Raw genomic sequence first — 13,918 nt, 5'->3', positions numbered from 1 at the left:
AAATAGACTAGGTGCCAATGCCAACACATTTTCTACAAATAACACAAGAGTAAACTGCAAATTATTTTGATCATATTTATTGAAGGCTTACACATAAAAGCATTGTTAGGCCAAAATTAGGCCAATTAAAAAAATCAAGGCCAAACAAGTCACAGAAATAAGTGCCAGAACAAAGCAATCCAAAAAATAAGCAAAGTGACTTAATATTCAGTAGAAAAACGTAAGGTTCTTGAAAAAAGCCAGATATGACCTCACATTACATTGGCTCAACAACAGATGGCACGTTTCCTTTGCCAGTCATACAACTCCAACCCACATTTTCACAAACCCATGCCTATGGCATTAGCCTACTGTACAGCATACATCAGTAAAATCCAACCCATTTTATTCCCTCCCAACCATATCACACAGGAATATGATGAATGGGAAGACAAACCTACTTCAGCTACATTTTACTTGTCGAAGCTAGACACCTTTTAACTTTCACTAGCTTGTCAACATTGGGGGACAGGTTCTGGGCCGTGGCTATTTTCATAACGTCATTGAGATGTTCGTGTGTCAGGCGATTACGCAGTTTCGATTTATTAATATTCATCACAGAAAAGGCCTGCTCACATAAATATGTTGTCCCAAACATACACAATGCAAATGCCGTCATAACTGGGTACTCTGGCGGCAAGTATTTGTAGAATGATTCGATTGCAACAGATGTGTACTTATCCTTCAACGGCGCGCAACACTGCAGGCTAACATCCTGGTCAGCGCACGCGCTGCAGCAGCTGAGGTGGGCAGCAGCAAAAGACAAACTGAAATAATGCCACGAAAATTGAATAAAAATAAAACGTCAGATTGAATTTTTTAAAGAAAAAAAACATTAGATGAAAGTTTATTTTATTACATTTTTAATTAAAAAATGGCTCTCCCATATCAACCACGGGCCGGATGTGATGTCCAATCGGGCCACTTCCGGCCCGCGGGCCGTAACCATGGCATCCCTGGTTTACACTGTTTATATTGTCTGAGTGTTTAGTCTATGTCTTGTTCTTATCTAGTGTTTATACTGTTTATTTATACTGTTTATATTGTTTGTCTCAATGTTTAGTCTATGTCTAGTTCCTATCTAGAGTGTTTATACTGTTTATATTGTTTGTTTGTTTGTTTGTTTGTTTGTTTTTTTCAATTATTCTATTTTTATTTTTTGCATTGCCTGTTTGCACCGTGGGTCAGAGAGGACTGAAATTTCATCTGTGCTGTATGTTGAGCATGTATAGCATATTTGACAAAGTTGACTTGACTTTTGATTGTTACCATCGCAATAATGCTGAATTAGAATGAGTACATTAATGTAAATCTAACGTGCTTTGAGCCAGAACTATTAGCCTTGTGTTTTGTAATGAATAATGTACAGTGAGCTGGTCATTATAGCAAAATAAACCCAACCCTGATGCAAAGCATGTATGAATAAAAGTCTTTTAGCTGGAACTCCTTTCAGAGCTGCTGTTAGAGAAAATTAACTGACTTTCTGACCAATCAAGATGTCGATTGTGATACAGTAAACTCACCTTGCTAGCCTGTTTCAAGTCCTGTATTAAAACCCTCATTAAATCATACATTCTCCATGTTCTCATATCATTAATTGTTCAAATGTTCATGAGCATAAAAACATTCTTTGAGAGACACTGCATTCAGTTCAACTCCATGGGGACAATTGAAATAATCTCCCCCACCAAAGGACTGGTGCTGTAGACAAGTAGCATCTAGGTTTCTTATATTTAGCTTTCATAGCAAATAAAAATGCAAGACTCAGGTCTTACGTGTGACCCCAAGTTTAAGCAATAACTGTTAGAAGTGGCCTGGATGCAGATCAGTTTTGATGCATTTCATTTCAATTGCCCTCAGTCATGACATTTACACAATGGCAAACTGGTACTGACTGGTACTTCTTACTTGCTCGCAACATTAACCAGTATACACTGTTGTAAACTTATATTTTCCAAGTTTTTAGACCCCCTTAGCAGCTTTATTTACTTCTAGTGACAATTCTAGCAACTTCTAAGCAAATGTTAGTGGCAGTCCTGTGCTCAATATGGATTTCTAGCTCACATCACAGCTGCTGAGTTGAGAAAGCAGGCTTGGACAACATAATGTATGCATTCAAAATGATACTTTTAAATGCATGCAAACTGACAGTAAATTGAAACTGATATTTTAGACTAAATGACAGCACATCTAATTGGGGTCTCAAAATTCTCTCCTGACATAAGGCTTCATGAATTCATCTGGCTTCAACATCACTTAGGTTAAAGAGGAAAGGACAGGCCATGTCCAACAGCTGCTTCAGGCTCAGCAGGCTGGAGGAAAGTGTGAGAAACTGCCAGTGAGCAGGTGAGGTTCACAGAGTCCTTTACCATGGCAACTGACCCAGAGTTGGAGTTACCTCTCTTTCTGGAACAGCAAACCCAGAGTTTCCCTCATCCTGGGGTTAAACTCAGTCAAACCCGCTTTCTGGAATACCCCCAGAAGATGACCTCAAACACTAAATATCTTCGTTAGGATCTGGCATAGGTTTTACACTGAATGTACTTCTTGATGCAACCCTCCCCAATCTATCTGGGCTTGGGATCAGCACGAATTATGCACTGGCTTGTGCAACCCCAGTGGCTAGATATTTTACCTAATCTGCATGTCTTTGAACTGAATTCAAAGGAAAACCGGGAGATCATGCAAACTCCACACAGAATGACCCCCATCGGCAGTGGGGTTCGAACCTGGAACCGTCTTGCTGTGAGACGACAGCACTCTGCCATTGTGCCGCCCTAGGCACTAAATAAGTTATGGTTTATTATATCCGAGGTTGGGAAATTTGTAAAATTTACTTAATTTTGGCCACACCCATCCTTTGAGAGAAGGTGTTCGTCCGTGTAAAATACTGTTGCATATTTTCTGTGTGCGCGCGCGAGAGAGAGAGAGCCTTTACTTACATATTCCACCCAGTACAGCAGCAGTCTTACACACCCACCGGTACCACCAGGACATGCCATCCTCATCGGTGGCGGTGTTTTTGCTCGGTGCTGCCGCTTCGTCCGAACTCATTTTACACTGCTTAAATTATTCAATCACGCGATCTCGCTTACGGATCCACTGGGAATAGGGGGGAGATAAATAAATAAATGGTGGCGTCAACTTCATGCAGCTACGACGACAAACGAGGTTTCTTTCTCCGATCTGCGTAAATTATGTTCAATCAGCAGTAGCAAATAATATTCCTAATACAGCAACTGACAAATGTTTGCGCACTTGCGCAAGTAAGCCACGAATAAGAGAAGGCAAATATTTTGCCAGTGTCTATGTCAGCCCGGTCGCCGAAGAGCGGATTTGTCCGTCTGCGGCTTATTGCTTTATCATCGTCCTGAATAGTGCACACAAATTTATCTGGTGGTTATCCCAACCAAATGAGAGAAAACTCAAACCAATTCCTGCTGTTCTGGATTTTTCCCAAGGTCGTTGATCGCTGCAAGTAGTTTCGCGGAATTACATTTCTCTATTTAAATAGTACATTTAGTTATAGAGCTCTAGTTTGATAGCCCATTGTGTGACATATTCCGGAGGTTCCCTCGCCTGCGTTGTTTTGTGGGCGGAGCCAAACAATTGCGTCACTTTGGGGAGTCGCACATTCAAGGCCGTCAAAATTCCTCGTCATTGCGCAGGTATTTAAAACACGGTTTATAGAACTTTTGAACACTATTATTGAAATGTTAATCTGTCACACAGTGCATCTCAAATTAGAATATCGTGAAAAGTTTTCAATATTTCGAGTTTGAGTAAAACAGTAGTCTATAATACTGTGCATCTTTCAGACTAGTTCAGTACACGCACCCACAATATGGCTGTCACGGATTTAATCGGTCAAAAAAACAAAACAAAACACAGGTTTAGTATTGCGGGTACCGATATATGCCTACCTTTTTTCTTTTTTTTAAATAAATAAACCATTATGTGGGCGGCGTGGTGGTGTAGTGGTTAGCGCTGTCGCCTCACAGCAAGAAGGTCCGGGTTCGAGCCCCGTGGCCGGCGAGGGCCTTTCTGTGTGGAGTTTGCATGTTCTCCCCGTGGGTTTCCTCCGGGTGCTCCGGTTTCCCCCACAGTCCAAAGACATGCAGGTTAGGTTAACTGGTGACTCTAAATTGACCGTAGGTGTGAGTGTGAATGGTTGTCTGTGTCTATGTGTCAGCCCTGTGATGACCTGGCGACTTGTCCAGGGTGTACCCCGCCTTTCGCCCGTAGTCAGCTGGGCAGTGGCGGCTGCTGGTTTTTAAAACGGGAAGCCCATTTTACGCATTCATCGTAAAACCTGTAGGCCGGATATCAAAGCATAGAAAGGTGTGCCCCATTAGCATAGTGAACTAGACAACCCTACCTAGTGGCAGAAAGTATTTTTGCTTGTACATTTCATGTTATAGTCTGGCTTGCCAGGCTAGTGCCTCATATCCTTAATCAAAAATATCAAACATCCAAAAATCACTGGCTATTCAATGAAGAGCCTTGAACATCATACCCTGATATGCAACACAGAGTCTTTAACACAACACCCAGCTGTGCAACACATCCTTGAACATCTTCTGCAACACAGTCTGGAAATTCATAACCAGGTAGGCTATGCAACACACAGAACCTTGAATATTATACCCAGGTATAACCTATAACACAGAGCCTATAACACATTATAACCTATAACACATTCTCTTAACATTACTGAACAATATACACACTTCAGATTCATGAACACTATTTATACACAAATTCTGCCCTCCGCTCCTTTTCCAGAAAATGGTCTGTGACCCTGTCATACCAGCTGGTTGTGCTTTCCAGAGACTTTACCAATTTCTGTTAGCAGCTAGCACTGCAGATCCCAATAAGGCTCAAGCTAGCCTACAACCAGATTGAACTACAAATGAAATAAACGAGTGAATTCACGAATGATCAAACTGATAGAATGGATGAAAGTTAACGGAGCACAACGAGTAATATTTACATTTATTTACAGAGTAATGTACAGAGACATCAATGAGAAGAACCGTTTATATGAAAAGAAATTCGGACAGCACTTTGGCACACGACTACACTTTCTCGACATCCGCTAGGGACTGACTGATCATACTTCCGTGTTCCTCGCCGAAGTACCGCCCTCCTCATGTCTTTCAAACACTACCTCCAATAATCCTTTATCAGCCTGGCTTCTTGTCCCTCCCACTGTCTCGTTTAGTCCCAAAGAAGCCCGGCTTCCCTGGAAGCAGGGCTCGAAATTAACTTTTTTTCTTTGTGTCCCCCAGTGGTCCCGAATTCTGTGTTGTATTGTCCCAAATGGAAGCAATAGTGTCCCCATTTTTTTCCTCTCTGAAATAACCAGTGGTTAATATTATCATATGAAGTCTCATCTCATCTCATTATCTGTAGCCGCTTTATCCTGCCCTACAGGGTCGCAGGCAAGCCAGAGCCCATCCCAGCTGACCACGGGCGAAAGGCGGGGTACACCCTGGACAAGTCGCCAGGTCATCACAGGGCTGACATATAGACACAGACAACCATTCACACTCACATTCACACCTACGGTCAATTTAGAATCACCAGTTAACCTAATCTGCATGTCTTTGGACTGTGGGGGAAACCGGAGCACCCGGAGGAAACCCACATGGACACGGGGAGAACATGCAAACTCCACACAGAAAGGCCCTCGCCAGCCCCGGGGCTCGAACCCAGGACCTTCTTGCTGTGAGGCGACAGCGCTAACCACTACACCACCGTGCCGCCCATCATATGAAGTTACTATTATATTTGTAACTATGCGATTTTGAACCCTTTATATCATTTTTACAATAAGTCACAAGACACAAGCGACACATGTCCTATACATCATCTACTTCAAAATTACAGTTATTGCATTTTCAGTTTATTAAACTTTGGCGATCTCGCTGTATGAATAGATACCCGTTTATTTAAAGGGGCCAACTAGCTCATTCAGAAAATGTTTCAACTCCCTACATCTGCAGTACACTTTAGTTGAAAATAAGACCCCTTTTATGTTCATTTCATCTACTTATACCTTGAATATCTGTTGGCACTTATAAGGCCAACTTATCATTTTCACCATTACCGTTATCCATTTTTATGAACTTTCCGTTATCCATTGTATGAACTTTCGCTGCCGGGTGCAAATGTTAGCAACATCAACATGGTGCCAGGTCCGAGCCTAGTTGTGCTGCTGACTGACTAAACTTTCTGAACTAGAAAGACACCAAGAAAACTCACTTATTCTGTTGAACGGTATCTTCCGTCAATATCATCCACATCATTCCTGTTGTATTTTATAACGTGTCTAACAGTGTTCATTAAGTTCATTCAGTCGCTAGCGTTGCCTGCAGACCAGGCGATGACGCTTTGGATCCTGAAGGTCCCGGAGACGTTATGTCTGGGCTTTCAGTTTCTTCCCCGCGGTCGGTCCGCTTCAACCACTTAAGCATTTTTGTTCTGGCGAGAGTCGGCGCAGCGTGTGCGGTAGCAATTCCATTCCAAGTCCATATAATGCGGACTCCGGCCGAAGATTCTAGAACAGAATGCGCTGCTCTGTAGCCTACGGATGCAGGTGCATCGAAAGTGTAGCTACTATGTATTTTTCGCTGTTAACGTTTTAAAATTAAAATTGACAAATTAGGTGAATGTCTACGTATGTGTTACGGCTTTGTAAATAATATTAATGTAGAACTTTTTTCTAGATCTATTTTTTCCATTGTCCCGGGATTGTCCCAGATATGATAATTTTGTGTCCCAATGACATTTTTTATGGTCCCCGGGACATCGGGACACCGTTAGTTTCGAGCGCTGCCTGGAAGTGACGATTTTGTTGATTTTAACCAATAACAACTAGACGAAATTGGCTGTTCAGAGCCGTCTCGTAGACTGCAACGGATACCCGGCTGCCAGTCAGTGTTGCCAGATACTGCTGACGTTTTCCATCCCAAAATATGTTCAAAACCCGCCAAAATGCACTTAAAACTTCCCAATCTGGCAACACTGCTGCCAGTCCATAGAGCCCATTGAAATAAGAAAGGTTACAGCCTGGCAGCAAAGGTGATTCTCATAGCGAACTGCAAGTTCGTCAGACATCACTCAAATAAGTTACAGGATAGTTATGAACATAAATACAATCTTGGGCATATATTATGTTATGCAAGTTATTGTTTTAATGAGAATTCAACGTCGTAGACGCCGCAGTTTGGGGAGAGAATTTTAGGGGAAGCTCGGCTTCCATTGTTGTCTCTGAGAAATCGCCCCTGCAGCTGGGATAGGCTCCAGCTTGCCTGCGACCCTGTAGAACAGGATAAAGCGGCTACAGATGATGAGATGAGAACCATTATGTGGGACTGAGCTGAAGAGGTGGTAAAAATTTATATCAAACTTCAGCTGAATCTCACATAACGATTTGTTTATTTAAAAAATTTAATTTAATTGAGCGGTGGCTACAATTATCGACACCTTAACGATCTTTTGGCTATTGAAAAAGCAGAAAAGACTTTCAATACATAAACTGCATGAATAGTTACTCAAACTTCCACTGGGAAAAAAAAAATGTTGATTCCCAATTACTTGCGTATCAGATCACGTGACACTGTTCCACAAGTACTGACACCTTTGTCCACAGTTAGGCACCCAAATTATTTATAAAAATAATCGGAATGTGGTATCAACAAAAGTTTTTTTAAAACCTGTTTTACATAAACATTTATTACAAAATCTTATATAAATATATTGATGTCAGTGCTTACATAAATGAAGTAATTCTAATGTTTGTAAACAAAAACTCAATGTTTAACCTGTTTCAGAAAATTGTTCTACTTTCTATGCATTTTTGTAGATCACATTTTGTTAATCATTCGCTGTTTGTATTAATTTCTAGTTTACCAGTAAGAGGTCAAGCATTTGACATTGTAACCACATGAAAGTCCAGGTCAAAGGTCACATGTTATTCCTCAACCCAAAATATAAAACGTCTGCTGATATTGTAATGTGGTAGATATTTTCAACAAGCTGCAAAAAATTCTGAATGGAATAGAAAAATCTGAATTTCAAGCATGTAGTTTTTCTTCAATCCTAGGAATTTAATTCTGGTCTAATTCTATTTATTGCAGTAGGATTCCAAATACTCCAAGCATTCCATTCTGCTATGAATCAGATTTATAAAGTCACAGCACTTTATATTAAAAAAAAACCCCTTCATCTACTTCAATGTTACACAAAGGTCAATCCATAACAGTTGTAAATATCACTTAATTCCACAGGGGGTCGATAATGGTGGACACCAGTGAAAGTGATCACTTATTGAAATATCACATGAATTCTCAAATGCACGTTTAGATACAAAATGGCAACTGTCAAATGAAAGAGTAAGAAACAAAAGTTGACAAGGATATCATGAAATATCAGTGAATTTGATAAGTAAAAACATGTCCATGATCTTTCCACTATGCTTACCTGCAATGATAACTTCCAGATTTTCCTCAAATTGCTGATTGTGCTGAAAAAAAAAAATTCCATCTCACATAAGCTGTGTCATCAGACAAGATCAAAGGGTGGGGAGTGGGGTGTCTTCTGGTTGATTAACCAATAAGAACTGTTGTAACAGAGGCCAAGTTTACATTAGACCGTATCTGTCTCGTTTTCTTCGCGGATGCACTGTCCGTTTACATTAAAACGCCTGGAAACGCCGGGAAACGGGAATCTGCCAGGGTCCACGTATTCAATCCAGATCGTGTCTGGTCCGGTGCTGTGTAAACATTGAGAATACGCGGATACGCTGTGCTGAGCTCTAGCTGGCGTCGTCATTGGACAACGTCACTGTGACATCCACCTTCCTGATTCGCTGGCGTTGGTCATGTGACGCCACTGCTGAAAAACGGCGCGGACTTCCGCCTTGTATCACCTTTCATTAAAGAGTATAAAAGTATGAAAATACTGCAAATACTGATGCAAATACTGCCCATTGTGTAGTTATGATTGTCTTTAGGCTTGCCATCCTTCCACTTGCAAGTGGTAAGTGACGCGCATGCCCGATATGCACTAGGATCACACACACAGCGGCTCAGTCCCGAATCACTGCTCGTGCGCTTCACTCGCGCGCTCTGTGAGCTGCGCAGGGCCGGAGTGCGCACCCTCCAGAGGGCACTCGCTGTTCAGGGCGGAGTGATTTGGAGCGCAGGATGCCTGCGGAGCCGAGCGTATCCGTGTATTGGCGTTGCTGTGTGCACGCGAATCGTTTTAAAAACGTTAATCTGATGATCCGCTGATACGGTCTAATGTAAACCCCACCTGAAACTCACCTTTGTAAAATTGTTTTGCTTTTTTATTGGTAAATCTGAAAAGGTGTCAATAATTGTAGCCACCACTAGTAGGTCCTAACTTAGATTTTTCTTCATTTGTTACACTCACAAGTGAGTAGCCAATTAAAGGGAAGAGGCAACAGAGTTCCACCAAACAAGATTTATTTTACAGAAGAGCAACAGTCTAAAATTCAAGCTCAAAGTCTATACCAAAAAAATCTATCAGAACAACACAAAGCCAAAACAACAAATCTTTTCCCCCCTGCAGCTGTTCCCAAACAGGTCTCTGTCACATCACCACCCCAAAACAAGAGTAGCTATGTTGATAAAGTCTGGATACACCCACGTGCCCGGTGCATCCAATTGAGCTGATTGCTTCCTTCCCATCAGCAGCATACCTGCAGGGAATCAACAAGCACACCACACAGCTGGCAGAAAAGGGGTGTAGCCCAGAAGGCCGTGACACCCTCCCCCTTAAGAGCAGGAAACTACTTAGTTTCCTGATTTTACATCACAACCAAAACAAGTTCCAAATTTCAGCTGAAATATTTAAGGTTATATTTACAAAACATACTACATAAAAAAGAACTTCCACCTCACCATGACAACAGCACCTGGGAAGCTTGTTGCAGGGATAAGAGGAAGATACAACCCTGAATTTTTTTTTACAAACCTTTGGAAATTAACACGCAGGTGCCCGAGACACTGTACCGGCCACTACGTTTTCTGAGCCTTTAATGTGTCTAATATCCAAGTGATCAGGTTGGAGGAAAAGACTCCATCACATCAGCCATTGGTTTGGACTTTGCACTGTATGCAGGACAGTGAGGTGGTTGATCACTGTATATCAACAGATGAACCACCACTTCCAACATGCACTTCAAAATGTTAGAGTGCCCATACTAAGGCAAGTGCCTCTTTTTTGATAACTGAGTAATTCATCTGATAGTTTGTGAATTTGCATGGGGGCGGGGGGACGGGACTGGATGCTCAGTGCCAGCATCATCTTGTAGTAGTACTGCCTCTGCCCCCACTTTGCTAGCATCTGTCTGAATCTTAAATGGCTTTTCCAGCCAGGGAGCAATCAAGACAAGCACAGAGGTGCCTGAGACACTGCAAATGCTTTTTGACAAGCCTCAGTCCAGATAGACAAAGTTTTGACTTTAACAAATCTGTTAATACCGCTACAACAGAAGAAAAGTTTTTGCAAAAACAATGGTAATAGCCAACCATGCCGAGAAAACGCATCAGTTCTTTTTTTTTAGTGGTTGGAACAGGAAACTCCATCGCCGTTACTTTGGCACAGATAAGGCAGACATGCCCCTGCCCTACTACAGTGGTGCTTGAAAGTTTGTGAACCCTTTAGAATTTTCTATATCTCTGCATAAATCTAAACTAAAACATCATCAGATTTTCACAAAAGTCCTAAAAGTAGCTAAAGAGAACCCAGTTAAACAAATGAGACAAAAATATTATACTTGGTCATTTATTTATTGAGGAAAATGATCCAATATTACATATCTGTGAGTGGCAAAAGTACGTGAACCTTTGCTTTCAGTATCTGGTGTGACCCCCTTGTGCAGCAATAACTGCAACTAAACATTTCCGGTAACTGTTGATCAGTTCTGCACACCAACTTGGTGGAATTTTAGCCCATTCCTCCATACTGAACAGCTTCAACTCTGGGATGTTGGTGGGTTTCCTCACATGAACTGCTCGCTTCAGGTCCTTCCACAACATTTTGATTAGATTAAGGTCAGGACTTTGACTTGGCCATTCCAAAACATTAACTTTATTCTTCTTTAACAATTCTTTGGTAGAATGACTTGCGTGCTTAGGGTCATTGTCTTGAGGGTCTTGACCCACCTTCTCTTGAGATTCAGTTCATAGACAGATGTCCTGACATTTTCCTTTAGAACTCGCTGGTATAATTCAGAATTCATTGTTCCATCAATGATGGCAAGCCGTCCTGGCCCAGATGCAGCAAAACAGGCCCAAACCATGATACTACCACCACCATGTTTCACAGATGGGATAAGGTTCTTATGCTGGATTGCAGTGTTTTCCTTTCTCCAAACATAACACCTATCGTTTAAACCAAAAAGTTCTATTTTGATCTCATCTGTCCACAAAACATTTTTCCAATAGCCTTCTGGCTTGTCCACGTGATCTTTAGCAAACTGCAGACGAGCAGCAATGTTCTTTTTGGAGAGCAGTGGCTTTCTCCTTGCAATTCTGCCATGCACACCATTGTTGTTCAGTGTTCTCCTGATGGTGGACTCATGAACATTAACATTAGCCAATTTGAGAAAGGCCTTCAGTTGCTTAGATGTTACCCTGGGGTCCTTTGTGACCTCACCAACTATTACACGCCTTGCTCTTGTAGTGATCTTTGTTGGTCGACCACTCCTGGGGAGGGTAACAATGGTCTTGAATTTCCTCCATTTGAACGCAATCTGTCTGACTGTGGATTGGTGGAGTCCAAACTCTTTAGAGATGGTTTTGTAACCTTTTCCAGCCTGATGAGCATCAACAACGCTTTTTCTGAGGTCCTCAGAAATCTCCTTTGTTCTTGCCATGATCCACTTCCACAAATGTGTTGTGAAGCTCAGACTTTGAAGATCCCTGTTCTTGAAATAAAACAGGGTGCTCACTCACATCTGATTGTCATCCCATTGATTGAAAGCACCTGACTAATTTCACCTTCAAATTAACTGCTAACCCTAGAGGTTCATAATCTTTTGCCACTCACAGATATGTAATATTGGATTATTTTCCTCAATAAATAAATGACCAAGTATAATATTTTGGTCTCATTTGTTTAACTGGGTTCTTCTCTTTATCTACTTTTAGGACTTGTGTGAAAATCTGACGTTGTTTTAGGTCAGATTTATGCAGAAATCTAGAAAATTGTAAAGGGTTCACAAACTTTCAAGCACCACTGTACCTTGCCCAAGTAGGTCACAGTTGCTCCAATGAACTCGCACTTCACTAGATTGACTGCAAAATGCACATGGGTGAGGTTAGCAAAGAGAGGGTGTAAGCACTCCGGTTGTTCCCAACTTTCACTGTCTACTACCACATCTAGATAAACAGCAACCCGACTCAATCCTGCAACTACTTGAGTCATTAATCTCTGGAACGTTGCAGGGGTGTTTCTTAAACCAAAACTCATGACACAGTAAGAGAATAAACCATTAGGAGTAATAAAAGTTGAGCCTTCCAGTGCACGCTCCAGCAACAGGATCTTCCAGTATCCTTTAAGCAAGTCTAGTTTTGTTACAAATTTCACCACCCCTACCTGGTCACAGTCCTATTCTTGGGAGAAGAAATGAGTCAGGCTTGGTTACTGAATTCAGTTTTCTATCATCAGTGCAGAAGTCAAATGTACCATCTGGGTTTTTTGTTTGTTTTTTCGCCAAGAGGCAAGGCGATGACCAGCTAGAGGAGGGCTTGGCCAGATTGTAAGTGAGGAGATACTGGACCTCTTGCTTCAAAATTTCTCCCTTTTCAAATGAAACACAATAGAAACACTGGCAAATATACTCAGCATCTCCAGTGTCAATGTCGTGTTGTAGCATGTTTGTGTTGGTACATCAGAAAATAAAAAGTCAGGAAATCCAACAAGGTAATCAGTTAATTTCATTAAGCTGGGCTCAAATGTCCAAGAATCAAAGACATATCTTGCAAGCATTCTGAATTTTTTTTTTAAATGGCCCTGTAACGCCCCATCATCTGGTGCCCTCAGCTCACCATCCCCTGATGCCACCTTAGATCTGTCCACCAGTACCCCAGATCTACTAGGTGACGAAGCCTGTACTTTTATCATGGCTATAAAATGGTTTTAATAAATTGACGTGACACACTTGTAATTTCTATCTGAAGTTGAAATGGTATAGTTGTCATTTGGGCCACAGTACAGGACCGTATAAGGTCCAGTATATTTGGCCTGGAATGGAGAGCCAATTACAGGGAACAGCACAGCAACTTAATCCCCAACACTAAACATATGCTGCTTAGCATGATGATCAAACAGTTGCTTCATCTTTTTCTGAGATTCCATCAATCACTCTAGCCATTCTCCAGGCAAAAGAGAGAGACGATGGCGAAACCCCAGAACATAATCAGATAAACTGCTTGGGGGTTTAGAGTCAGTCCACTGATCATGGAGGACAGATAACAGCCCACACACCTGGTGTGCAAAGACAAGATCATTTGGACTGAAACCGGTACTTTCTTGAGTAACCTCCCTGGCTGCCAGCATCAGCCAGAGCAGGCCCTCTTCCCAGTTGCAACCCAACTCTACACAATAAGCTCCAAGCAGTGATTTCAGTGTGAAATGGAACAGAACTACTCTAGGGTTCCTTGGCTCTGAGGGTAGTATGCAGTTGCCAGATTTGACCTGATTCCAAACTGGCATAGGACTTCAGAAAACACTGCAGAAGTAAAATTACTCCCCTGATCTGACTGAATAATTTTTGGCAAACTGAAAATAGAAATGAACTGGGTTAAGGCTTTCACTATTGATTGTGTTAATTAACTTCAGA

General features: G+C 41.7%; 1 protein-coding gene across 5 annotated transcripts in view; it reads right to left on the bottom strand.

Moving 5' to 3' along the window:
* cacfd1 (calcium channel flower domain containing 1) overlaps positions 1 to 13,918 on the bottom strand; it is a 56,523-nt gene that overhangs the window by 10,105 nt on the left and 32,500 nt on the right. For 3 of the 5 annotated variants that reach the window (XM_060935770.1, XM_060935773.1, XM_060935769.1), the window contains one exon: positions 8,527 to 8,569. The exons of 1 other annotated variant lie outside the window; for it this stretch is intronic. In XM_060935770.1, the coding sequence (XP_060791753.1) occupies positions 8,527 to 8,569 (43 nt within the window). Of the gene's footprint in view, positions 1 to 2,981; positions 3,615 to 8,526; positions 8,570 to 13,918 lie in introns of those variants that run through there. One more of the 5 variants, XM_060935771.1, reaches the window with a different exon arrangement.

Source organism: Neoarius graeffei, chromosome 12, assembly GCF_027579695.1.
Source record: "Neoarius graeffei isolate fNeoGra1 chromosome 12, fNeoGra1.pri, whole genome shotgun sequence".
NCBI lineage: Eukaryota > Metazoa > Chordata > Actinopteri > Siluriformes > Ariidae > Neoarius > Neoarius graeffei.
The sequence above is the reverse complement of the archived record's forward strand: the minus strand, read 5'-3'. Positions and strand labels throughout refer to the sequence as shown.